Here is a 27,609-nt window from a genome sequence, read left to right on the forward strand (position 1 = left end):
ATTACCCTGGTGGTTTAGTAGAAATATGACCCTGGTGGTAAGCAGGTTTACAGAGTAATTAAAGCCTGGTTGGCGTGCGATCCACATGACTACACAGCTGTGAGTTTGAGAGCTGGTGTCAGCGAGTCTAACAATAAAGTTCTGGAAAACCGTTAACTGAAGCCTCAGGAGCAAGGAGAGGGAAGAGGACACAACAACTCTCATTTCCTTCAGGTAGGATATTTATTCTTGCAAATTGCTTTAATTATTAAGCCTCATAATTTTTCACAATATGATCAATGTTTTCTATTGCAGAATGAACATGGGAAAGGACATGTCAGACAAATAAAAGTAGTGTAGTTCTTTCATGGAGAGTGAATGCTTTTTCATTAATGTGCCCATAGTCCGTTCAAGAGAACTACGTGAAAGATTCATACAAGTAAACAAGTCCACTTTAACAGTGAGACATAAACAAAAGAAATCAGTGTATAAATTATTAGACATTTTTTCTACAGCAGTATCAGACTGCTATTATGCCCATTTTCATGTGGCAAAAATCAATATTTGGTGGATTTGATCTGTAACATACACAATTAATATAAACACAAACATCATAACTTTAAATAAAGATTCTCAAAGTTGGCATTTTATGCGCTGTGTAAATTCCTGAAAAGCAGTCCTCATTCTTCATGAGAGGCCCAATCGACTTACTTCCAAATACTGTCCATAGAGAGAAACTTTTACCATGGCCAGTATTTTAATGCAATCTCTTCTTTATGTTTTTGCAGGAGGTTTCAAAGGAACAACGGATACAGTAGCATTCCTGGAATGACTATGAACCACGGCCTCTAACAATATTTATTTCAAAGACATCCCAAATTGAGTCAGAAAAAAACGATTAAAAACAAAATATGTCTGTTCTAGAATTATTTTCACTAAGTGGCATGTCCGTTATGTTTATTACCCTGAATTTAATCATCCTCATTTTCATCATCAATCGAAACACAAACCCTAAGAATTTCCCTCCAGGCCCGAGAGGTCTACCGCTGCTGGGGAACACCTTCAACCTGGACCTGAAGAGACCCTACCAAACCATGATGGAGGTAAGAACCCCTCTATAAAGACCCTATCAGACCTTGATGGATGTACAAACCCTTCTATAAAGACCCTATCAGACCTTGATGGAGGTAAGAACCCCTCTACAAAGACCCAATCAGTGTCACACCCTGATCTGTTTCAACTGTCTTTGTGCCTGTCTCCACCCTCCAGGTGTCGCCCATCTTCCCCATTATCCCCTGTGCATTTTTACCTGTGTTCTCTGTTTGTCTGTTGCCAGTTCGTTTTGTTCGTGAAACCTACCAGCGTGTGTTTCCCTGCTCCTGCCTGTTTCTTGCTCCTGTTTTCTAGTCATTCCCGGTTTTGACAGTTCTGCCTGCACTGACCCTGAGTCTGCCTGCCGTTCTGTACCTTGCCTCACCTCACTGGATTATTGACCCCTGCCGGCCTTTGATCTGTCGTTTGCCTGCCCCTGTATTAGAAATCAACGTTTGTTACTTCGACACTGTCTGCATCTGGGTCATACCTGAAATGTGATAGTACGATCTGGCCATGACTGACCCAGCAGACTCGGACAAGCTCCACAACGCCATCTCCTCCCAAGGAGCCAACATTGGAAGGCAGGAGGAGTTGCTTCGTGGTCTTGGCCGAACGCTACGACCAAGCATTGTTAGGCACCCTACCACGACAGTAACCTCCTAGCCCTTCAGTAGCCCCGCTGTTAGCAGCGGCGCCTCCCCGGCCACCCCGGCTTCCCGGGGACCCCGCTTACCTCCCCCGGAGCGCTTCGATGGAGAGTCGGGCACCTGCCGGGCGTTTTTCGCTCAGTGTTCCCTCATCATCCAGCTGCAGCCCTCCTCCTTCCCCTCGGACCGCTCTAAGATAGTGTACCTCATCACGCTGATGTCCGGGAGGGTCCTCGCCTGGGCGACGGCAGTATGGGAACAATATGCTTCAGTCTGGAGGAGTTTGTGGCAGAGGTGAGGAATGTTTTTGATGCTCCATTGTCCGGAAGAGAGGCTTCCGGGAAGTAAATCCAGCTTCGGCAAGGCTCCCGCAGTGTTAAAGACTACGCAGTAGATTTCCGCACGTTGACAGCTGAGAGTGCTTGTAACCCGGAAGCACTGTTCGACATGTTCCTGCACGGAGTATCAGAGGAAGTAAAGGACGAGCTTGCTGCCTGGGAACTATAGACAGATCTCGACTCGCTCATCACCTTGCCATTTGGATCGATGGGCGATTACGGGAATGCAGGAAGGAGAGGAGATTTAATTTAACTCGTTCGTCCAAGGATTCCACCTCGCCTCCGAGTTATCCCGGAAGTCGCTGACGGCTCTGTTGCCGAGAGAACTAGAGGTTACCTGAGTTCCCCCGGGAGCCTCCGAAAACTGCAGTCACCTCTTCCCGAGCCCATGTACAGTTGAAGTCGGAAGTTTACATACACCTTAGCCAAATACATTTAAAAACTCAGTTTTTCACAATTCCTGACATTTAATCCTAGTAAAAATTCCCTGTCTTAGGTCATTTAGGATCACCACTTTATTTTAAGAACGTGAAATGTCAGAATAATAGTAGAGAGAATGGGTCAGAAGTTTACATACACTCAATTAGTATTTGGTGATATTGCATTTAAATTGTTTAACTTGAGTCAGATGTTTTGGGCAGGCTTCCACAAGCTTCCCACAATAAGTTGGGTGAATTTTGGCCCGTTCCTCCTGACAGATCCGGTGTAACCGAGTCAGGTTTGTAGGCCTCCTTGCTCGCACAAGATTTTTCAGTTCTGCCCACAAATTTGATATAGGATTGAGGTCAGGGCTTTGTGGTGGCTACTCCAATACCTTGACTTTGTTGTCCTTAAGCCATTTTTCCACAACTTTGGAAGAATGCTTGGGGTCATTGTCCATTTAGAAGACCCATTTGCGACCAAGCTTCAATATATCAACATAATTCCTACCTCATGCCATCTATTTTGTGAAGTGCACCAGTCCCTCCTGCAGCAAAGCACTCCCACAACATGATGCTGCCACTTCCGTGCTTCACAGTTGGGATTGGGTTTTTCAGCTTCCCATCCTCCCCTTTTTTCCTCCAAACATAACATTGGTCATTATGGCCAAACAGTTCTATTTTTGTTTCATCAGACAAGAGGACATTTCTCCAAAAAGTATGATCTTTGTCCCCATGTGCAGTTGCAAACCGTAGTCTGGCTTTTTTATGGCGGTTTTGGAGCAGTGTCTTCTTCCTTGCTGAGTGGCCTTTCAGGTTATGTCGATTTACTGTGGATATAGATACTTTTGTAACTATTTCCTCTAGCATCTTCACAAGGTCCTTTGCTGTTGTTCTGGGATTGATTTGCACTTTTTGCACCAAAGTACATTAATCTCTAGGAGACAGAAGGTAGGCCTTGAAATACATTCACACCTCCAAATGACTCAAATAATGTCAGGAATTTTCCAAGCTGTTTAAAAGCACAGTCAACTTAGTGTAGGTAAACCTCTGACTCGCTGGAATTGTGATACAGTGATAAGTTAAATAATCTGTCTGTAAACCATTGTTGGAACAATTTAACCCAGGTGCTTTGCTTGAACTCTCAAGAGTTCTTGACCACTTTATATCTATCCATCTTTGTCCTAAATGTACTCTCCACTACTCCCGTCACTAAATTCCTGTTTAGGCAATCCCGAATGGAGCAGCTTATTAACTGTATGTTTGTCTCTAGGGATGTACAAAATCTCCACGGAACTGGTGCATATTGGAACATGTTGTTGCTTGCGCGCCTCGAATATGAGTTTGTTACATTTTAACAGAGATAGTAGGACAAAAAGGAAACATTATAATGATATATCTCATTCCCATGGGACATTGTGATATTTGTGTTCCCTCTCTCTCTTCACCCCCCCCCCCCCTCTTCTCCCCAGATGAAGGACAAGTTTGGACCAGTGTTCAGCATTCAGATGGGCTTGCGTAAGATCGTGGTTCTGTGTGGCTATGAGATGGTGAAGGAGGCCTTGGTCACTCAGGCTGATCTATTTGCTGAGCGGCCAGACATCCCACTATTCAAACAGATCACCAGAGGAAATGGTACAGGCCAACCTCGACTGACCAAAATCTCTTTAATAGATCAAGAACCACATTATCTGTCTTGATTCTAGGCCCAGTCATGTTATGTCAACTGTTCAGTGTTCACAATGGCAGTTTACAGTCACAAGCAATATATTTTATCTTAACGCAGTGGCATGGCATTTTAAGTGGATAACTGCTGGGTAAAATCCATCCCACAGCAAACCTACAGGTCCACATAAAAAAGCAAAGGAATACTTTAGGTACCTACAATTATTCCTTATAATAACAGAGAATCTGTGACATATCCTCCCCGTCAAAACAGGAATTATATTCGGCCATGGGGACTCCTGGAGGACCATTCGGAGGTTCACTCTGACGGTGCTCAGGGATTTGGGAATGGGAAAGAGGAACATCGAGGAGAAAATCATCAAAGAGTCAGAAAACCTTGTAAATAGCTTTGCAGCTCATAACGGTGAGGCCATATTGGATCTGAAGATAAAACTACAAATACATAGATTATTCAACTGTCACACAAAATGCTACACAAAAACTATTCAGCAGATCATTGAATGAATTAACTTTGATTTTGACATTAATTCATGTGTTTTTATGAAACTATTGTGACTGAGCCAGGTGATGGTTTCCAGGCCACCATTCCTCTGAATGCGGCAGCGTCCAACATCATCGTCTCTCTGATCATGGGCCACAGGATGGAGTATGATGACCCGATCTTTATTAAGCTCTTGGAAATGAACTACAAAAGCTTCAGGCTGGCCAGTTCACCGTTCATTCAGGTATGATACTACATGACAGTATTTGGGATATTTGTTTGGGATACTTGTTGTTCCTTTCCATAGAGGTATTAAAATGCGGGATACTGTGGTGGAAATTCTGCCTTTAACTAATAATGAGGAGAGGAAAAGGCAATCAATCAAGCCACGCAGGTGAAATGGAGAGCCAGCTGTACAAAGAGTACAGAAGCCTTATATAGGCAAGCAATCTTATGTAAGCTTCTGCAAAACACGTGATCTTATGTGTGTACAGAAGGAGAGACGAAACTGGGTTACAGGGTACAGACGATAATGAAAAGGTTGTCTCAGTCTGTCGTAACTGAGTGAGGACAATACAGTAGGTGCCAAAGTGACAGTAAGTCACTCCAGACATACTTCCTCAAACAGTAGCTCAACGGTTCCCCCAAGTTTGGCAAGCAAGAGCCTTTGAATGTTTTCCCAAATTATGTACATTGGGGCAAAAAAGTATTTAGTCAGCCACCAATTGTGCAAGTTCTCCCACTTAAAAACATGAGAGAGGCCTGTAATTTTCATCATAGGTACACTTCAACTATGACAGAAAAAAAAAAATCACATTGTAGGATTTTTAATGAATTTATAAGCAAATTATGGTGGAAAAATAAGTATTTGGTCAATAACAAAAGTTTCTCAATACTTTGTTATATACCCTTTGTTGGCAATGACAGAGGTCAAACATTTTCTGTAAGTCTTCACAAGGTTTTCACACACTGTTGCTGGTATTTTGGCCCATTCCTCCATGCAGATCTCCTCTAGAGCAGTGATGTTTTGGGGCTGTTGCTGGGCAACACAGACTTTCAACTCCCTCCAAAGATTTTCTATGGGGTTGAGATCTGGAGACTGGCTAGGCCACTACAGGACCTTGAAATGCTTCTTACGAAGCCACTCCTTCGTTGCCCGGGCGGTGTGTTTGGGATCATTGTCATGCTGAAAGACCCAGCCACGTTTCATCTTCAATGCCCTTGCTGATGGAAGGAGGTTTTCACTCAAAATCTCAAGATACATGGCCCCATTCATTCTTTCCTTTACACGGATCAGTCGTCCTGGTCCCTTTGCAGAAAAACAGCCCCAAAGCATGATGTTTCCACCCCCATGCTTCACAGTAGGTATGGTGTTCTTTGGATGCAACTCAGCATTCTGTCTCAACACGACGAGTTGAGTTTTTTCCAAAAAGTTATATTTTGGTTTCATCTGACCATATGACATTCTCCCAATCTTCTTCTGGATCATCCAAATGCTCTCTAGCAAACTTCAGACGGGCCTGGACATGTACTGGCTTAAGCAGGGGGACACGTCTGGCACTGCAGGATTTGAGTCCCTGGCGGCGTAGTGTGTTACGGATGGTAGGCTTTGTTACTTTGGTCCCAGCTCTCTGCAGGTCATTCACTATGTCCCCCGTGTGGTTCTGGGATTTTTGCTCACCGTTCTTGTGATCATTTTGACCCCACGGGGTGAGATCTTGCGTGGAGCCCCAGATCGAGGGAGATTATCAGTGGTCTTGTATGTCTTCCATTTCCTAATAATTGCTCCCACAGTTGATTTCTTCAAACCAAGCTGCTTACCTATTGCAGATTCAGTCTTCCCAGCCTGGTGCAGGTCTACAATTTTGTTTCTGGTGTCCTTTGACAGCTCTATGGTCTTGGCCATAGTGGAGTTTGGAGTGTGACTGTTTGAGATTGTGGACAGGTGTCTTTTATACTGATAACAAGTTCAAACAGGTGCCGTTAATACAGGTAACGAGTGGAGGACAGAGGAGACTCTTAAAGAAGAAGTTACAGGTCTGTGAGAGCCAGAAATCTTGCTTGTTTGTAGGTGACCAAATACTTATTTTCCACCATAATTTGCAAATAAATTCATTACAAATCCTACAATATGATTTTCTGGATTTTTTTCTCTCATTTTGTCTGTCATAGTTGAAGTGCACCTATGATGAAAATTACAGGCCTCTCTCATCTTTTTAAGTGGAAGAACTTGCACAATTGGTGGCTGACTAAATACTTTTTTGCCCCACTGTATGTACTACCCCCACACACAAAACAAGAACCTTTCACCCAGAACAGGCTCCAAACAGAACAGTAGCTCCATCACAGGTGTGCAGAATATAACACTTTGCCCTGTCTCCAGTTAAGCTAAGAAGAACCTATTTGTTTTTGTCAACTCTTGGCTGAGCTCCCAGACATCATGTGGTCACACTACACACACAGAACAGTTAGAACAGTTCTCTGCTAATACACACGCTCTTTTCTGAGTTAGTTTCTTTAACCATCTCAAGCCCAATGCCTAGGCTTAAAGATGGATATTTTAGTACACAAGCATTAGTAAGGTTCAACAGAAAATGCCCTCACAATACAGTCATCGTAACATTGACAAGTAAAAAAACTGAAGTGAATTTCTCACATAAACATGAACCGCCATGCTCGTTTCTCCAGCTGTACAACATGTACCCAGTGATCCACCCGCTGCCAGGGCCTCACCACAGAGTGCTGGCGTACCAGGACAACCTGAAGGCCTTCTTCAGGAAGATTTTCATCCAGCACAGACAGATCCTGGATGAGAACGACTCCCGTAGCTACATCGACGCATTCCTCAACAAGCAGCAGAAGGTGAACCCAGGGCTCAATGTCAGTCACACCAACTATGGGTCAAATGCCTTTTTGCACTTGGAAACCCTTTTTGAGGGGGGGATAGAGATGTGCTATTGATTTGCCTGAAAGTGATTTGATATTGCCACTCCCACAATACAGCATAACTCACTTCCTAATGGTCCCATGTTTTGTCCCATACCTAATGCCTTTCCTCAACTAAAATGTATTTATTAGGAAAAGGATAATCCCTCTTCCCACTTCCATGAGTGGAACCTCCTATGTTCCGTCACCAACATGTTTGTGGCTGGGACGGAAACCACCTCCAGCACCCTAGCCTGGGCCTTGGTCATCATGATCAAGTATCCTGAAATACAGAGTGAGTGAAACCACGTCACCAGTCATTTTGGATCAATGAGGAAAATAAGTAAAAACTAGGCTACCATAAAGCTACCACCTTCTCATTCCATGGCATAAAGTGTAATACGAAACAAACATACAAACTGGGATTGATATGCAAATGTTTCAAATAGAGAAGGTGCATAAAAATACAGAAAGAGGTGAAATCTCACAAGCCCTCCTTATACTCAGTCTACTTCCTATGTCCTCTCAGGTAAGGTCCATGAGGAGATAGACAAGGTGATTAGTGGTTCCACGCCAAGGATCCAGCACAGGCAGATGATGCCCTTCACCGACGCAGTGATCCACGAGACCCAGAGGTTCGCTGACATCTTGCCCATGGGCCTGCCCCACGAGACCACAGCCGACGTCAGCCTCAAAGGCTTCTTCATACCTAAGGCAGGCCCACTCACAACTAACTAGCAGACACTAACCTGCACCTTTAAGTGAATCAACAATAACCAGACAGTTAAGCAAGACAGTTATGGTAAAGTGAAATATACTACCTCTCCCCCATACGGCACCAAACATCCTTCCCTTGACAATGGCACATTCAAATTATTGTATGTGTGTAGGGGACCTACATTATCCCACTGCTGAGGTCAGTGCACCGTGATAAGGCTCACTGGGAGAAGCCGGATGATTTCTACCCTCACCACTTTCTCAACGTCGACGACAAGTTTGTCAAGAGGGAGGCTTTCATGCCCTTCTCCGCAGGTAACAGGAGCCAGGTTGTGAACGTACGACTGTTGATTGTCTTAACAGACATCATCCTTATGTTCACCAGTTGTAGTAATTCAATAGTTTAGGATTGCATTGTGTACTACTAGTAGAATTGTCCCAAGCAAAAGTGAGTTTACTCACTCAACCTCCAATTGCTCCGCCCATCTCTCCTCCCAGGTCGTAGAGTGTGTGTAGGTGAGACTCTGGCCCGCATGGAGCTCTTCCTCTTCTACACCTCCCTCATGCAGCGTTTTTCCTTCCTTCCCCCCATCGGGATGACTGCTGACGACGTGGACATCTCCACCTACGGGGGCCTGGGCCTCACTGCCCCACCCATCAAAGTACGGGCCCTGCCTCGTTTCCATGACCCCTAGGGAATTACCCCAACAGCCTTATATTTCAGATTTTCCTGTGTTAAGGGCAGTTATCACTTTGAGATGTCAGTAATCAGTAGGATACCTCATCTGCCTTGAATCTAAAACACTCAGGACTAACCATTAAAAACACAACTGTACAAAACTAGTTTTGTAAATGTAACTGTACTGACAATTATTGTACAGTCAAGCAATGGATATAAATGTATCAAATGTATCTAGACAATGACAAGGTCATTTCAAATCCTAACAAAAGTATCATTTTATTTTGTTAAATTGTCTGCAGAAACAGAACGATCGACAGAAACAATTTAGCAAACATGACAATTGTTCTAACAATAAAATCTGCACAAATATAACAGGTTGAGCTTCTGTTAATCACTGGAAAAGCGAATTAAAGACTTCTCAAATCTCTGTCTTGCCATACAAAGTGTATCAAAATGTGCTATTCCTCGTAACAAAATTAAGTCGGTACAAAGTTAGAAAAGAAAAAAGCATTTACAGAAATAGTGTTTGGTAAAACATTGCAACACTTTAACTTTAGCAATAGCAGCATAAATAAATGCAAACTACGTCATTATTTTTGTGTCTAGAATTTTAACAATAACAAAACACTTAACTTAGAAGAAATGTGAATCACAAACACATCCACATCATTTAGTAAGGACTTTGTAAAACAGTCTCAGGGTGACCTCTTTCTCACTCCTCCTCTTCCTCTTCCTCATTCCTCTGTCCAAAGGGAAGAGCCGTCTGGCCACGGTCCGGGTCTTTCAGCCGTAGGATCCGGATCAGGTTGTTGACTGGGAGAGAGCTATAGGGAACACAACCACCAACCAAGACATTTATTTTAAGTACACTATTTTTGATCAACTGAATATGCAAATGAGAGAATTAGGCAAAGCCATGATATAGATTAAGCAATAAGGCCCAGGGCGGATGTGGTACATGGCCAATATACCAATGCAAAGGGATGTTCTTATGCACGACTCAACGCGGAGTGCCCGGATACAGCCCTTAGATGTGGTATATTGGCAATATTCCACAAACCCCTGAGGTGCGTTATTGCTATTATAAACTTGTTACCAACATAATTAGAGCAGTAAAAATAAATGTTTAGTCATACCTGTGGTATACGGTCTGAAATACCACGGCTGTCAGCCAACAAGCATTCAGGGCTCAAACCACCCCGTTTATAAAATAGGACAGAGATGCTTAATGTTAGTACACAGGAGGGTGATGGAAGGCTACAATACCTCATGCTCTGTGGGGTGAGGAATATGAACTGTCGGTAACGTTGGCTAGAAGCGATTTTCAACATCATGTCCATGGATATCCTTCGGTTCACCATGTCCTAAATAGACAGTTACATTTATTGACAGACAGTGTCTCAACAGAACAGAACGATTGACTGAAATAACAGAGCAAAAATATGAAGAACAATGTATCAATCTTAGCCGTCCTCACAGTGTAGGCTACAGAAGACACCTGAGCTTAGATTAAAAGTAAGTTCATATTTGAAATGTATTTCATTGACTGAAGCAACTCAAAGGGATACTTCGGGATTTAGGCAATTGCCGGCAAGCCTTTTTTTCTACTTACCCAGAGTCAGACAAACATATGAATACCATTTTTATGCTAACGATATGCTACCTTCAACTTCCTTCAAACTGCACGCAGGGACATAAAAATGGTATCCATCAGTTTGTCTGACTTTGGGTAAGTAGTGTTGGATTCTATCTTGAAATAAACTTATTCCTGTCACTATATTAGAACAGACTGATCACTTAACATGTAAGGGGTCAATGAAAGGTGAATAGGTACTGTGTGTATGGAAAGTTACTGAGTGAGACAAAGGGAAGGAGAGAAAGTTTCTCTGTTCAAACATGTTGTTGCTGAATATTAATAATGAGCATCAGTCTAGCCTCAGTTCCTGATAATACAGGCCAGCTGCTGTAGAACTAGGTCAAGGAGGGATGTGGAACTCAACTCGAGATAAGGTCAACAGTTGAAGAGAGAAGAAACCTCTGGGAGGGGGGCCAGAGATCACCCCGAAGGAACAGGGATGAATTGCTTATCTTAGACATACAAGGAGGTGACTTCTAGTCAACAGTTATAAATATATACTTGTGTGACTTGTATGTTGTGTTTTGCAGATGAAGAACTCAGTGGGTTGAATAAACTTGGTTTGAGCGTTTCCTAGTTGTCCGTTTGAGTTTAGACTTTGTTCAGAACCTAACAGTAGGAATATATGCTTAATGGCCTAAATCCGGAAGTATCCCTTTAATATGCATTTTAAAATGGTTAAGTCATTCATCCATCCTCTGATACGGCGGCATTACCATGTAGACGTCAAACTCATCGAGGGCGCGGAAGGGGGCCTCAGCGATGGCCCAGAGAGAGAGAACGAAACAGACAGTGGAGAACGAGCGCTCTCCTCCAGACAGAGAGCGCATGTCACTCAGAGCAGCCTTATCCCCCACACCTGGCTGGACCTGAGAGAGGGAGGGAAGATGAGGGAGAAGATGGGTAGAGACAAAGAAGGATGCAGAAAGAGAAGAGTAAAAGAAAGACATTGACAAATGGGAAAGGGGGGTGGAGCAGGGGAATGTGAGGGTAACTTGATTATTAGGCATACATAGTTTTTTTATAACCTATAACTGCTTTTGCATTCAAGAAGGGTACATGTGAAAAGGTATTTCTGTGCATTAAAACCGTAGTGTATTCTTACTGAGATGGATAGGGTTTCGTTCTTGTGCTCGAACATCATCTTCCCTATATAGCCTCTCTGTGACAGCATGGAGTCAAAGTACATCTTGCAACGCACTGAGAGAAACCTAAAAAGAGATACATAGTGGGAAGGAAAACTATTTAAAAACAAATCCATAGCGCAACAGCTTTGCTTTTCCGCTAAATCTAACACCACATCGATAGATTGAGATGGCCTCCCTTCAGTCATTCAATAACTATTTTGCATAGCTCTGTAACAGCCGTTGATGCTAGCAGTACCATCCAGCTGTTCTGTGATCTCTTATGAGACAGTGAGTGGTGTCAAATAACAGAGCTGATATTCTATTAACAGACAGGAAGTAAATGGTGGATCCAGCTACCTCCTCAGCTCTGTGTAGACTCGGTGTCTATCGTCCATGATCTTACACAGGACCTGGATGAAGCGCTTGAGGCACTTCACCTGCTGGTTAATGTTACTGTAGTTCTCAAGGGCCTCTTGGTATTGCCTGGATGGGAGAAGAGGGAGGAAGGCAAGCAACATTTACCTTCTGCCCTTAGTTTACCCATTAGTCATTTTCAAATGGACAGCCCTATTATATGGAAATACTGTCAAAACATACTATATAACTATATTTAACAATATATAACACACTATATAACACCCTATATAACAATACCAAAGTAACCAAAATATACATCCAAGAACTCTTAGGGAATCAACTAAAACCAAGGCAAGTGTGGAAAAAAATAAATCTGGTTGTATTTTGAGTGAAACATCCCTTAAACGTTTGTGTGGGGTGAAGGGTCAGAGGTTAGGGGTGGCGGAGGTTACCTGATGACCTCTTCGCGGTCGCCCTGCTGGTCCTGCTGGGTGCTGATCTTCAGCTTCAGACGGCTGATCTCGCTGTCCAGACTCCTGGCTGTCCGGCGCACCTCGGACCGCTCTGGACAGATCTCTGTGGCCTTCACTACAGAAGCCTGGGACACAGGAGGGTTACGACAAAGAACGCACACATTAAGCAGGGACACACAGGAAGTAAGGGACAACATACACAGAAGATGGCCCTGATTATATCTAGACGTACCGTGAGCTCCTGCTCCTTGAGATCCAGGCTGGCCTTCAGGGCCTGTATGGTGTTGATGTGGACCTTGCGTTTGTCCTCGTAGTGTTTCTTATGGTGCTTGCTCTTCTCCACATCCTGATCGCTCTTACTCAGCTCCTCCTGAGAAAACAAGGGGGAAGGAGAGATGTATCGCCATCTATTGGCTTTACCTTTTCTGTTTAATCTGTGTGTGATTGATTATGTCTATGGAGACCCTGTATGGAACAAAATGAGGACATGGGTTATCACTATTCTAAGTCCTTTTCACTCTCCTGGTTCATTCCTGGTTTGCACACCAAACCTCCCTCCGTGTTAATAGAAATTGAAGTCCATATTGATGTGACTGACCTTGATGGGTTCGGCCTCCTCGGCCACAGTGCTGATGGAGTCTTTGTGCTGGCGGTACCTCTGCTCCACCTCCTCCCAGGAAGCCTTCAGCTGGGCCATCTTTCTACGGGCCTCCTCGCTCTCAGCACGACCTGCTGAAATCTTATTGTTGATCTCCTCCAGCTCCTCCTCCTGAAGGCCAGAGTGTGTGTGTGTGTCGTGGAATGTGAGTGCATCAGTTTGTGTATATCATATCAGTTGGAATGCGAAAGAGAGAACAAGGGAACGTTATGTTCATGAATGACATTAGCTAAAACTAAATGTTAAAATACTGTGCCTAGATGTGTGCACCCACCAGAGGCTTGAGGTCCTCAGACTGGGGTTCTTCCACGTTCTGCAGGTCACTGATCTCCTGCTGGAGCCTCCTGAACTTATCCTGGAGGAGAGGAGAGGGGGAGAGGAGAGTTGTGACCTAGTAACTCGACATCTAGACTAATCAGAGGTGAACCATTGTGCTCTCCAAAATAATTTCTAGTTGGATCCATGGTATGGCTCTGGAGAGAGATGCTGTTTTGTCACAAAGGCCAGCTTGAGCAAGATACTAAGATCTTAAGAAGTGCATGTGTGTTACCTTGGCCCTCTTCCTGTCGTCGTAGGCCCTCTTCAGGAGACTGTTGTTGTTCCTGATGTCCTCCTCCACCCTCTGCTTCTGCTGGCTGAACCGATCCAAGTGGGCCTCCTTGTTCCGCATCTCTTCCTGCAACTGCCTGAGTGGGATACATGGAGATATTGAGAGAAGGGGTAGAGGGAGAAAGGTAAACCACTGAATTAAATTGAGTCAGAAAAACAGAGCAGCAGAAACCTTTTCAAAACAAACACACACACATTACCTGATCTCCTCCTCTACGTCTCTGCTAAGGTAGTCACACCTCCTCTGGTCGTTGGAGTAGTAGCGGTTGTTGTAGCACTGGTCTCCCTCCTTGGTGAAGGCCTGGTAGCAGTTTCTAGGGGGCTGCCTGCCCTGCATCACTCTGCGGGCCTCTGCAGGACTCTACATGGTACAGACAGAGGGGTTAGAACCACAGAAATGGAACCTTTCTCCCTTCTGTCCTAAAGGCTACTGTTTTCTACAGGAAGTGGCTTGAAGTTCATTCATGTTGTTTTTAGCATGCAAAGCAGTTGTCACATGGGGATAGTTCAAGTATTTAAAGTTTTAGCTTATTATCGGCTCAAACTTTAAAAGAGTGAACTCTCCCTTAAAGAGGGCGACACTGAAAACAAAATCATAATTGCAGTCACTACTGGGCAATCCAAGGTGACATCATGACATTTGAGTGAACTAACTATGGTGGCAGTAGATTCCATGGCCCTACCTTGATGAGCAGAATGGTCTCTATGCCCCTCTGGTCGATGAGGCAGTTGGCAACCACTGGGTCCTCGATCTCCAGAGACTGTAGGACTGACGGGTAGTCAGGGTGGTTCACAGCCCTGACACACACACACGACAGAAAACATGTTGGTTACAGAGAACAAAATTAACCTTTAGAGGTACAAATAAGCCTAGCTAGCCTGAAACCAGGTGTGGTAGGTAGCCAACAGCCATACCGCCTACTGGTGTCATGGACCCTGTTGAAGAACTGGCAGGTGATGATCTGGGGTCTCCTACCCCCCTGGTAGTACCCTCTCATAAGGCCCTGCAGCAACTTCTCGTCCTCGTGGTTGTCACAGGTGAAGGCCACCATCAGGCTCCCAAGACATTTCTCCACGGCCAGGGCCTGCTCATGGTCCTTCAGACGGATACAGTACCCTGCATGGGGCACATCGGGAGAGAGAGGACATTGGAAAGAGCTTTATTTTAACCAATGACAAGGTTACACAAATAAGCATAACATCCAGAAGGATAATGAAGCGTAAGATAAGAGTTTTCGCTTGCATGGAAATACACACACACACACACACGTACGTCTTACCCAGCGGCCCCACTGGTTTCTTCCTGAACTGGCCCTTCCTGTCGGCATCCTCGATGGCGGCGAGCAGCGCAGGCATCTTCTCCCCGAAGCGGCGCAGGCGGTCGGAGCGGCTGCCCTCCATGGTCTGCAACTTCCTCCTGATGGCCTCCATAGACCTCTTCAGATCCTCCTCCTCTCGCCTGAGAAACAGAGACAAACACACACAGGGTTATACATACATACATACACGTGTATGTATGTATGTATGTATGTATGTGTATATATATATATATATATATATATATATATATATATATATATATATATATATATATATATATACACACACACACACACACACACACACACAATTTTTTAAATTTATTTTGACTATTTTCTACATCGTAGAAATGTCTTCCACAATTAACCCAACCCCTCTGAATCAGAGTGGTGCAGAGGGCTTCCTTAAATCGACATCCACGTCTTCGGCGCCCGGGGAACAGTGGGTTAAATGCTTTGCTCAGGGGCAGAACGACAAATTTTACCTTGTCAGTTAGGGGATTCGGTCCAGCAACCGACATCAAAACTATGAAATAACACATATGGAATCATATAGTAACAAAAAAAAAAGTGTACAAAAAATCAAATCTTATATTTCACCTGGAAATGCATTTCAATTAACAGGTGTGCCTTGTTAAAAGTGAATTTGTGGAATTTCTTTCCTTCTTAATGCGTTTGAGCCAATCAGTTGTGTTGTGATAAGGTAGGGGTGGTATACAGAAGATGATCTTTTACCAAATAGGGCTAAGTCCATATTACAGCACAAATAAGCAACAGTTCATCATTACTTTAAGACATGAAGGTCAGTCAATTAGGAACATTTTAAGAACTTTGAACGTTTCTTCAAGTGCAGTCGCAAAAACCATCAAGCGCTATGTTGAAACTGGCTCTCATGAGGACCGCCACAGAAAAGGAAGACCAGAGTTACCTCTGCTGCAGAGGATAAGTTCATTAGTTACCAGCCTCAGAAATTGCAGCCCAAATAAATACTTCAGAGTTCAAGAAACAGACACATCTCAACATCAACTGTTCAGAGGAGACTGCGTGAACCAGGCCTTCATGGTCGCATTGCTGCAAAGAAACCACTACTACAGGAACCAAATAAGAAGAAGAGACTTGCTTGGGCCAAGAAACACGAACAATCAACATTAGACCGGTGGAAATCTGTAATTTGGTCTGATGAGTCCAAATGTGAGATTTTTGGTTCCAACCGCCGTGTTTTTGTGAGACACAGAGTAGGTGAACGGATGATCTCTGCATGTGTGGTTCCCACCATTAAGCATGGAGGAGGTGGTGTGATGGTGCTTTGCTGGTGACACTGTCAGTGATTTATTTTGAGTTCATGGCACACTTAACCAACATGGCTACAACAGCATTCTGCAGCGATACGCCATCCCATATGGTTTGCGCTTAGTGGGACCATCATTTGTTTTTCAACAGGACAATGACCCCAAACACACCTCCAGTCTGTGTATGGGCTATTTGACCAATGAGAGTGATGTAGAGTTGCATCAGATGACCTGGCCTCCACAATCACCTGACCTCAAACCAATTGAAATGGTTTGGGATGAGTTGTACCGCAGAGTGAAAGAAAAGCAGCCAACAAGTGCTCAGCATATGTGGGAACTCCTTCAAGACTGTTGGAAAAGCATTCCTCATGAAGCTGGTTGAGAGAATGCCAAGAGTGTGCAAAGCTTTCATTAAGGCAAAGGGTGGCTACTTTGAAGAATATCCAATATAAAATATATTTTGATTTGTTTAACACTTTTGTGGTTACTACATGATCCCATATCTGTTGTTTCATAGTCTTGATGTCTTCACTATTATTCTACAAAGTAGAAAATAGTCCAAATAAAGAAAAACCCTTGAATGAGTAGATTTGTCCAAACCGTTGACTGGTACTCTATATACAGTTGAAGTCGGAAGTTTACATACACCTTAGCCAAATACATTTAAACTCAGTTTCACAATTCCTGAGATTTAATCCTAGTAAAAATTGCCTGTCTTATGTCAGTTAGGATCCCCACTTTATTTTAAGAATGCAAAATGTCAGAAAATTAGGAGAGGGAATAATTTATTTCAGCCTTTATTGCTTTCATCACATTCCCAGTGGGTCAGAAGTTTACATACACTCAATTAGTATTTGGTAGCATTGCCTTTAAATTGTTTAACTTGGGTCAAAAATGTTGGGTAGCCTTCCACAATAAGTTGGGTGAATTTTGGCCCATTCCTCCTGACAGAGCTGGTGTAACCGAGTCAGGTTTGTAGGCCTCCTTGCTCGCACACGCTTTTTCAGTTCTGCCCACAATTTGTCTTGAGGTCAGGGCTTTGTGATGGCCACTCCAATACCTTGACTTTGTTGACTTAAGCTATTTTGCCACAGCTTTGGAAGTATGCTTTGGGTCATTGTCTATTTGGAAGACCCATTTGCGACCAAGCTTTAACTTGCTGATTGATGTCTTGAGATTTTGCTTCAATATATCCACATCATTTTCCTACCTCATGATGCCATCTATTTTGTGAAGTGCACCAGTACCTCCTGCAGCAAAGCACCCCCACAACATGATGCTGCCACCATCGTGCTTCACAGTTGGGATGGTGTTCATAACAATGGTCATTATGGCCAAACAGTTCTATTTTTGTTTCATCAGACCAGAGGACACTTCTCCAAAAAGTACAATCTTTGTCCCCATATGCAGTTGTATGTGCTGACCAACTGGCAGGTGTCTTCACTGACATTTTGAACATGTCCCTGATTGAGTCTGTAATATCAACATGTTTCAAGCAGACCACCATAGTCCCTGTGCCCAAGAACACAAAGGCAATGTCAGGAATCACCTAGCTGACATGATTTGGGGCTGTACAAATGTTTGATGTATTAGAATAATTGATTATGCTTATGTTATGTTAATAGACGGGGAGGGGTTATAAAACCCCTCCCTCCTTACATTTATAGGGTCCTAGACTATAGATTAAAAATATATATTCATTATATAGTTAAGAGACATTTTCCACAGTTGTTCTCAGTCTCTGTCTGTGTGACTGAGACAAAACTCTGCAGGGGAGTGTGGGAGATAAGAGACTAGTTAGACATTCCACAATAAATCAACTTTAGGGAGGGGACATTTATTGCCTAGCTTTTAGATAAACACTGAAACTATGTTTGTATAGCTATGGATGCAGGATTTTGGTCTCAGGAGTAAAAAGGTAATGACGTAGACAGTGACATCACTAAGGTGGGACTTCGGTTTAATAAAACAACTTGAGACCTTTTGTTTGATGCAGAACTTACTCGGAAACATGCGTGCTATGTTCCTGATTGTCAACTTCTGTCTGCAATTGCATTAATAAAGGGTTTTGAATGATTTAATTCAATATATCGGCATAATGCTAATTTCACCAATGATGATACGAAAGAAACAAACCCTAACAGCAACCTGCCTAAATGACTACAGACCCGTAGCACTCACGTCCGAAGCCATGAAGTGCTTTGAAAGGTTGGTAATGGCTCACATCAACACCATTATCCCAGAAACCCTAGACCCACTCCAATTTGCATACTGCCCAAACAGATCCACAGATGATGCAATCTCTATTGCACTCAACACTGCCCTTTCCCACCTGGACAAAAGGAACACTTATGTGAGAATGCTACTCATTGACTACAGCTCAGTGTTCAACACCAGAGTACCAAGCTCATCACTAAGCTAAGGACACCAACACCAAGCTCATTACTAAGCTAAGGATCCTGGGACTAAACACTTCCCTCTGCAACTAGATCCTGGACTTCCTGACGGGCCACCCCCAGGTGGTGAGGGTAGGTAGGAACACATCTGCCTTGCTGATCCTCAACACTAGAGCTCCCCAGGAGTGCGTGCTCAGCCCCCTCCAGTACTCCCTGTTCACCCACGACTGCATGGCCAGGCACGACTCCAACACCATCATTAAGTTTGCAGATGACACAACAGTGGTAGGCCTGATCACCAACAACGACGAGACAGCCTATAGGGAGGTCAGAGACCTGGCCGGGTGGTGCCAGAATAACAACCTATCCCTCAAAGTAACCAAGACTAAGGAGATGATTGTGGACTACAGGAAAAGAAGGACCGAGCACGCCCCCATTCTCATCAGCGGGGCTGTAGTGGAGCAGGTTGAGAGCTTCAAGTTCCTTGGTGTCCACATCAACAACAAACTAGAATGGTCCAAACACGCCAAGACAGTCGTGAAGAGGGCACGACAAAGCCTATTCCCCCTCGGGAAATTAAAAAGATTTGGCATGGGTCCTGAGATCCTCACTAGGTTCAACAGCTGCAACATCAAGAGCATCCTGACTGGTTGCATCACTGCCTGGTACGGCAATTGCTCGGCCCCTGATCGCAAGGCACTACAGAGGGTAGTGCGTACGGCCCAGTACATCACTGGGGCTAAGCTGCCTGCCATCCAGGACCTCAGAGGAAGGCCACAGCCACCCCAGTCATAGACTGTTCTCTCTACTATCGCATGGCAAGTGGTACCGGAGTGCCAAGTCTAGGACAAAAAGGCTACTCAATAGTTTTTACCTCCAAGCAATAAGACTCTTGAACAGGTAATCAAATGGCTACCCAGACTATTTGCATTGTGTGCTCCCCCCAACCCCTCTTTTTACACTGCTGCTACTCTCTGTTTATCATATATGCATAGTCACTTTAACTATACATTCATGTACATACTACCTCATTTGGGCCGACCAACCAGTGCTCCCGCACATTGGCTAACCGGGACATCTGAATTGTGTCCCGCCACCCGGCAACCCCTCCTTTACGCTACTGCTACTCTCTGTTCATCATATATATATATATATATATAGTCACTTTAACCATTTCTACATGTACATACTACCTCAGCCTGACTAACCGGTGCCTGTATGTAGCCTTGCTACTTTTATAGCCTCGCTACTGTATATAACCTGTCTTTTTACCATTGTTTTATTTCTTTACTTACCTATTGTTCACCTAATACCTTTTTTGCACTATTGGTTAGAGCCTGTAAGTAAGCATTTCACTGTAAGGTCTACCTACACCTGTTGTATTCGGTGCACGTGACAAATAAAATAGATTTTTGATTTGATTTGCAAACCGTAGTCTGGCTTTTCTTATGGCGGTTTTGGAGCAGTTGCTTCTTCCTTGCCGAGTGGCCTTTCAGGTTATGTCTATATAGAACCCGTTTTACTGTGGATATAGATACTTTGTACCCGTTTCCTCCAGCATCTTCACAAGGTCCTTTGCTGTTGTTCTGGGATTGATTTGCACTTCTCGCACCAAAGTACGTTCATCTCTAGGAGACAGAACGCATCTCCTTTCTGAGCGATATGACGGCTGTGTAGTCCCATGGTGTTTATACTTGTGTACCATTGTTAGTACAGATGAACGTGATGCCTTCAGGCATTTGGAAATTGCTCCCAAGGATGAACAAGACCTGTGGAGGTCTACAATTTTTTTCCTGAGGTATTGGCTGATTTCTTTTGATTTTCCCATGTTCCCAATGATTTTGAAGGTAGGCCTTGAAATACATCCACAGGTTCACCTCCAATTGATTCAAATTATGTCAGAAGCTTCTAAAGCCATGACATCATTTTCTGGAATTTTCCAAGCTGTTTAAAGACAGTCAACTTAGTGTATGTAAACTTCTGACCCACTGGAATTGTGATACAGTGAATTATAAGTGAAATAATCTGTCTGTAAACAATTGTTGGAAAAATGACTTGTGTCATGCACAAAGTAGATGTCCTAACCTATTTGACAAAACTATAGTTTGTTAACAAGACATTTGTGGAGTGGTTGAAAAACGAGTTTTAATGACTCCAACCCAAGTGCATGTAAACTTCCGACTTCAACTGTATAAATACAAAATTCCTACTTCTGATATGGCTGTCACATAACGTTTACATTAGACAACACCCTGAGAGTATTTCATAAGCCCTGTTAACCATGTGGCATGGCTCCAGACTCCTATGATGACACTAGTGTGTGTGTGTACGTTGTACAGCCAAGTCTTATATACAGGCCTGTATATAATGGAGTTTCCAGTGCCTACATCATCTTTTCCAGCTCGTCCTTGGCCCGGGACACAGCCTGCTGGAACTGTTCCATCTGCTGGCCTAGGGTAGAGTCCTGGAAGTTCAGAGTGTCCAGGTCTGTCTGCAGCTTCTCCATGCGCTCAACACGCACCTGGGTCTCCGCACCAGACGTCTGGCTGATACTGTGGGAGGCAGAAAGGAGAAAAAAGGGAAAGAAATCCCATTTGTCTGTGGTAAACATTCAATGACTTTTCCCATGACAATAAAAGTTGTATCTTGAAACTGAAAGAGGTAGGAAAGGATCCGAGGCACTACCTCAACTTGAGTTCATTAATTCTCCTGGAGAGCTGATCCTTGTCCTTCTCCAGGTCTCTCAGGTTGGTCTTGAATCTGTGTACACTGGCCTGTAAGAGAGACACCACTAAGATGAATCAACAACTAGTCAACTAGAAAAGAGCTCTCACATATATAGTTTGCGTTGAGATCTGAGCTGGAAGCAGTAGTTTTTCATTGTGCTGCAGTTATGATTATGGAGATGTAATGGTTAATGATATTAAGCCTCATCTCAGTCACTTGCTAAACCCCTGGTATTTAGAAGACTCTGGGGTATTCTGGGGTATAGTAACACTCATCACTGTTCTCTCACCTGGGCTGTGTTGAAGGCCTTGCTTCTGCTCTGAGCCTCGTTCTTCAGCTCAGCACTCTGTGGCTCAAGCTGCTGGACCCTCACAGTGATGGCCTCCAGTTGCTCCCGGATACCCTTGTACTTCTTCTCCGCCTCCACCACCTTGGCCTGGACAGGAAGTGAGGTCATAAAGAACAATCGTCAGCAATAACAAGCAAGGGGAAATAGTCATTTTGAACTTAAGTAATAGCTACATTTTTCCTGAATGTGAAGGAAACACACACCAAATTCTTATGGCTGTAAAAATAAGAGGGTGATGTTAGTTACCTTCCACTCGTCTACTTTCTGGTCGTATTTGATGGTGGACCTCTCCTCTGATTGGAGCTTCTCTCTCATGGGCTTCACCTCTTTCTCCATCTCAGACACCTGGCGCAGGACAGAGCAAGAGATTTTACATCAGATTATGTATTTAGCTGGGTAGATAAATCTGCTACAATGTATCTGTTGTGCATGACCCCTGATAAATAAACAAATAATATAAATACACTTTTAGATTCATATTTTGAAGGTATGCTGCTTCCCCTCACCAGAGCCCAAGCCATCTGATTCTTCAGCTCCTCCAGTTTACTGTGCATGTCGTCCAGCGAGGCCAGGCTTTTGACCCGGTCCTCTTTCTCCAGGTACTTCCTCTTTAACCCCTCCAGACACTGAAACAGAATGATTCACACTTAAAAAGTGCTACTTTATAACAACTCCATTAAGATCTCTTGGTTGTTCATGGACAAGACTTTGTACATCAGAGCTTGAATTCTAGCTTTATAAGCCCCTGTAATCTTTCAGTAATACAAAATAAACCCACTATGGGACTACATGCCGCAGAGCTGATTGGATGAAAGCATTTAAGGGACTTTAGATGGGTGACATCGTAACACACCGCACATATGCCAAGTGGATTCATACCTCCTCGTGTTTCTCCACAGTGTCTAGAGTGACATTTTTAGTCGTTATGATATAGGTGTAATCCTCTTTCATCTGCTCAAGCTGTGTGGCTTTCATAAAGAACTGAGGAAGAAAAACAAAACACTTAGTCACTAACAAGGTAAGAACAATCCTAAAAGGTAGGCCTACATTGAGCTCTTTCACCCTCATGCTATTTGACACTGAAAACCAGACTGACATTTAACCACTTCCTGAGAATGCAGAAATAAGACGTTACAGAGATTTGATACCTGCAACCAAGGCTGGCAAGATGCATGCTATTACCTTAATTTACACCATGTCCTCCACAAATACAGAATTTCATAATTGAAAATATTCAAGTATATCAAACTGACTCTGTACTTATCCCCTTCTCCTTTGGAGTGCAGAAAGTGCTTGCTCATCTCTTGAGTTAGCATAGATACAGGGTTATCCACCTTTGGAAAATAATGATTATACAAAATAAATCAATAGTTATTTATCACAGCAAGTGTTTCCAATCTTTTCATACAGTCTTGCAGGGGGTCAACAGAAGTTGAAGTACCTGGATGTTAAAGTGATCCAGAATGGCCAAAAGTTCATCCTTCTTCGCAGACACAAGATGACCTGCAAGACAAAGTACATTCTTATGTGCTCATACTGCATCTACTGCTCAGTGAATCACTTTTTTGAAATATAGCCTAATGTTAAGATCCAGAATAAACTATGTAGATTGATTTTAAAGGGTGTTTTGCACTAAAGTGTCAGGCACATATCTCAGATCCATAGGCATGTTTGAATGAAGGGCCCATTTACAGAGTGTTAAGCCATACATTCTTATTACATTATTTACCTGCTTTGCTCTTGAGCTTGTAGGTCCTCATGCCCTCACGGGTTATCTTGAGGTCTACTATGATAGCCTGGCCGAACACTTCTGGCTTGTAGGCATCCCTGCCCTTGTTACGCAGTGTTATGGAGACATCAGCTGAACTGGGAGAGCAGAGGGACACAAACAGGGTTGCAATATTACTCATATATGACAGTAGGATAAACTTGGCACTTTCACATGCATTATTAAAATGGGGCAGATGGCATAGTTAACACATTAGGGAGCGGGAAGTCTGTAGCCACTGACATTTACGGTTTGTCACAAACTTTTGAATCTCTTGCGACACGTTTTATTGTATGGAAATTCCTAAGGGAAATAATAGTTACTCTTGCAAGGATGCCAGATGTATGTTAACACTAATCTCCATTTACAAAGGTTTACTGCCCGAGGTAAGTGACCATGCTTCCAACAGACATCTGGAACCAGTCTTTCAAGGCAGAAATAGTCCCCAAAGACAAGGGAGTGTGTAAATACAATCAGGGAACATGAGTACCTCTCTCCTTCCTTCACAAATCCCTTCAGGGAGGACCCTCTGTTTGTGGTTGTAGCTTTCCCTCCCAGGCCCACCATAAGAGCTGTGAGGACAGCACTCTTTCCACCTGTCCGTCGTTTAGAAACACAATATCAGACACAGAACCACAGCACTGCAATCTTAAGAGCATCATCATTGGATCAATACTGAAAAAAACATGCGATAGAGTAACAGGTGGAGACACTATACAAACAATCTATAATCAGTCAACAATTAAACCATCTTGAGAGTAAAAAAAAATAAAAAATTGAGAATCAGGAAGAAGAAGTGGTGGAACTCACTTCCATTGTTGCCGACGACAAAGTTGACATTGGACCCAAACGCAAATGGCCCCAGCAGAGAGTGGCACATAAAGTTCTTCAGGGAGATGCTCTCCACTATGCCCACCTCTCCAACAGTCTGCAACAAGACAAAGCAAAGATGTAACAGTAAATCCTAATGTTTTAATATGGAGGCACAGTAATGTTTCAGTTACATCAGGTCATTGATTATTTCCCTTTTAATAAAATATATAATAGCAGATTCTGCAGACTGTCAGTGTCGTCACTCCTGCTGTTGTGACTGAAATATGTCAGGCAAATTGAGAATGAAATAGGCTCAATTTGCCTGACATATTTCAAATCACAACAATAAATTACAACTAGGCTTGGGCAGTATACAGTATATACAGTGCATTCGTAAAGTATTCAGACCCCTTCTAAACATTTTGTTATATTACAGCCCTATTCTAAAAGGGATTAAATTAAAACAATTCCTCAATCTACACACAATATCCCATAATGAAAAAGCGAAAACAGTTTTTTGTAATTATTCCACATTTATTAAAAATAATACCCAGAAATACCTTATTTACATAAGTATTCAGAACCCTTGCTATGAGACTGGAAATTGAGCTCAGGTGCATCCTGTTTCCAATGATCATCCTTGAGATGTTTCTACAACTTGATTGGAGTCTACCTGTGGTAAATTCAATTGGTTGGACATGATTTGGAAAGGCACACACCTGTCTATATAAGGTCTCACAGTTGACTGTGCATGTCAGAGCAGAAATCAAACGATGAGGTCAAAGGAATTGTCCATAGAGCTCTGAGACAGGATTGTGTCAAGGCACAGATCTGAGGAAGGTTACCAAAAAATTTCTGCAGCATTGAAGGTCCCCAAGAACACAGTGACCATCATTCTTAAATGGAAGAAGTTTGGAACCAACAAGACTCTTCATAGAGCTGGCCACCTGTCAAAACTGAGCAAACAGGGGAGAAGGGCCTTGGTCAGGGAGGTGACCAGGAACCCGCTGGTCACTATGAGAGAGCTCCAGTAAAAGGCACATGAAAGCCAGCTTTAGAGTTTGCCAAAAGGCACCTAGGACTTTCTGACCATGACAAACAAGATTCACTGGTCTGATGAAACCAAGATTGAACTCTTTGGCCTAAGTGCCAAACATCACATCTGGAGGAAACCTGGCACCATCCCTAAGGTGAAGTATGGTGGTGGAAGCATCATGCTGTGGGAATGTTTTTCAGCGGCAGGGACTGGGAGACCAGTCAAGATCGAGGCAAAGATGAACGGAGCAAAGTACTGAGAGATCCTTGATGAAAACCTGACAGTGCTCAGGACCTTAGACTGGGGTGAAGGTTCACCTTCCAACAGGAGAAACGACCCTAAGCACACAGCCAAAACAACACAGGAGTGGCTTCGGGACAAGTCTCTGAATGTCCTTGAATGGCCCAGCCGGAGTCCAGACTTGAACCCAATCGAACATCTCTGGAGACCTGAAAATAGCTTTGCGGCGACGCTCCCCATCCAAACTGACAGAGCTTGAGAGGATCTGCAGAGAAGAATGGGAGAAACTCCCCACATACAGGTGTGCCAAGCTTGCAACGCCATACCCAAGAAGACTCGAGGCTGCAATCGCTGCCAAAGGTGCTTCAACAAAGTACTGAGTAAAGGGTCTAAATACTTATGTAAATGTATATTTCCTGTTTTTTTTAAACATACATTTCTAAAAACCTGTTCTTGCTTTGTCATTATGGGGTATTGTGTAGATTGATGAGGAAAACAATACATTTAATCAGTTTTAAACTAAGGCTGTAATGTAACAAATGTGGAAAAAGTCAAGGGGTCTGAATACTTTCCGAATGCACTGTACCGTGGTATTTTAGTTTCGGGTACCGTGCAACGCCACTGCTTATAACTAATAAAGTTAAACAAAGGTTAAATAAAAAACTATAAGTTAACTAAGATGTGCCAAATAAATTAACCAGATCAGGGCTGCAGCTATGCATTTAGTTTGCTAACTTGTTAGCTAAGTAGCTAGATGGCAAGGTCAAGTTTCTTGGTTACAGCTGAGACGGTCAAGATCCCTGCTGTCTAAATTTGTTCGTTTTTTTTTTTTTTTTTTACATTAGGAAAGAAATAGCGCCCCTTGTTTTGGTACAGGAACGGCACTGTATGAAGGTATAACAATCTGGATACCGCACAGGAGCACAACCCTAGACTGACAGTGACAACTCCAGTCTACTCTTATAAAGGTCTCAAATCAATTAAATGTACAGTAGCTAACTTAGATACCGTATGCGATCCTAGTGGCACAGGGGGTTGGCTGGGACCCACTTCATTATCTTCATCATGAACCTCTGTGGATCTGACTCTCTTGTGTGGGCTCTCTCCAATTGAGTTGCTCTTCCTCTTAGACATCTTCTTAGACACCCTGTATAACACAGACATTAGAAAACCATCGTCAGAAATATAACAGTTAACTAGCTATAACTTATTTGCTAACGTTAGCTACACTTAGCTAGCTAGTAAGTTACTAATATTAGCTCATAGAGATAGATAGAGGACTCATCTTTGTGTTTGTGAGATTTAAAGTAGATTATTGTATTCTTCACGATTGGCTGAACCCTCCTGATGAACCTGATTGGACATGACTCCAAAAGGGTTACCAGGAGGGATCAGCCAATAAAGTTGGAAGTCCCACCCGGTTGACAACATTAAAATGGTGGACGCGCTGCCCCAATGCTAAAATTGAATTTTGGCCACTAGAGGCCTCTATCATTCTCTATGAATTAGCTAGCCAACTAGCAACCCGGTAACGTTAACTAGCTAACGTTTGCTAACAAATCAATTCTTACCTGTGAAGACCTCTGTCGGTAAATTAGCAGGCAAAGTTTTTAAATAAACATATCCACAAAAGTGACTTTGGTAGCTAGCTATGCAATGCTTATCGGCGAATTTTGGAGGTAGCTAGATATCGAAAGACATACAGCTTGTATGTAAAGTGACGTTATCCACTCAGCTGTTCACTGGATTCCGCGCGCAACGTCAAAAAAATGAAGGACAGCAGCGTGCTGCGCCATCGATGTCGTCTCGCGTGTTCATTCGCTGACACTACCACCGGAAGAAA

At 43.3% G+C, this 27,609-nt stretch overlaps 2 protein-coding genes across 3 annotated transcripts; one reads left to right on the top strand and one right to left on the bottom strand.

Moving 5' to 3' along the window:
- Nucleotides 1-9,341, top strand: LOC110522408 (cytochrome P450 2K6). Its single transcript, XM_021600784.2, has 10 exons — nt 1-213; nt 768-1,082; nt 3,951-4,113; nt 4,418-4,567; nt 4,729-4,889; nt 7,334-7,507; nt 7,724-7,865; nt 8,100-8,284; nt 8,461-8,602; nt 8,786-9,341. Exons 2-10 carry the CDS (start codon nt 891-893, stop codon nt 8,980-8,982), a joined length of 1,506 nt encoding a protein of 501 aa, XP_021456459.2. The 5' UTR covers nt 1-213; nt 768-890; the 3' UTR covers nt 8,983-9,341.
- si:dkey-119f1.1 (uncharacterized protein LOC557127 homolog) lies at nt 9,220-27,583 on the bottom strand. 2 transcript variants are annotated; one of them, XM_021600780.2, is made up of 27 exons: nt 27,338-27,583; nt 26,775-26,913; nt 24,488-24,605; nt 24,168-24,273; nt 23,639-23,775; nt 23,351-23,412; nt 23,163-23,243; nt 22,789-22,890; nt 22,416-22,535; nt 22,156-22,254; nt 21,850-21,996; nt 21,519-21,607; nt 21,221-21,385; nt 15,110-15,288; nt 14,745-14,946; nt 14,513-14,627; nt 14,030-14,190; nt 13,771-13,906; nt 13,495-13,575; nt 13,161-13,331; nt 12,795-12,932; nt 12,542-12,687; nt 12,090-12,215; nt 11,711-11,816; nt 11,322-11,474; nt 10,236-10,333; nt 9,220-9,793 (listed from the first exon to the last, which is right to left on the bottom strand). In XM_021600780.2, exons 2-27 carry the CDS (start codon nt 26,898-26,900, stop codon nt 9,682-9,684), a joined length of 3,276 nt encoding a protein of 1,091 aa, XP_021456455.1. In that variant the 5' UTR covers nt 26,901-26,913; nt 27,338-27,583; the 3' UTR covers nt 9,220-9,681. The 2 variants fall into 2 exon arrangements, with proteins under 2 accessions (XP_021456455.1, XP_021456456.1); XM_021600781.2 differs by having other exon boundaries at nt 26,817-26,913; nt 27,338-27,519.
- Nucleotides 27,584-27,609: the final 26 nt, after the last annotated feature.

Source organism: Oncorhynchus mykiss, chromosome 4 (genome assembly GCF_013265735.2).
Source record: "Oncorhynchus mykiss isolate Arlee chromosome 4, USDA_OmykA_1.1, whole genome shotgun sequence".
NCBI lineage: Eukaryota > Metazoa > Chordata > Actinopteri > Salmoniformes > Salmonidae > Oncorhynchus > Oncorhynchus mykiss.

Bases quoted from the DNA above. Each gene is read 5' to 3' on its own strand.
- LOC110522408 (XM_021600784.2), top strand. From the start codon at position 891: ATGTCTGTTCTAGAATTATTTTCACTAAGTGGCATGTCCGTTATGTTT. The intron at 7,508-7,723 runs GTGAACCCAGGG...TGTATTTATTAG, and splicing joins TCCTCAACAAGCAGCAGAAG to GAAAAGGATAATCCCTCTTC. The intron at 7,866-8,099 runs GTGAGTGAAACC...ATGTCCTCTCAG, and splicing joins CAAGTATCCTGAAATACAGA to GTAAGGTCCATGAGGAGATA.
- si:dkey-119f1.1 (XM_021600780.2), bottom strand. From the start codon at position 26,900: ATGTCTAAGAGGAAGAGCAACTCAATTGGAGAGAGCCCACACAAGAGA. The intron at 21,386-21,518 runs GTAGTGCCTCGG...TGCCTCCCACAG, and splicing joins ATTAATGAACTCAAGTTGAG to TATCAGCCAGACGTCTGGTG. The intron at 14,191-14,512 runs GTAGGGCCATGG...TGTACCATGTAG, and splicing joins AGACCATTCTGCTCATCAAG to AGTCCTGCAGAGGCCCGCAG.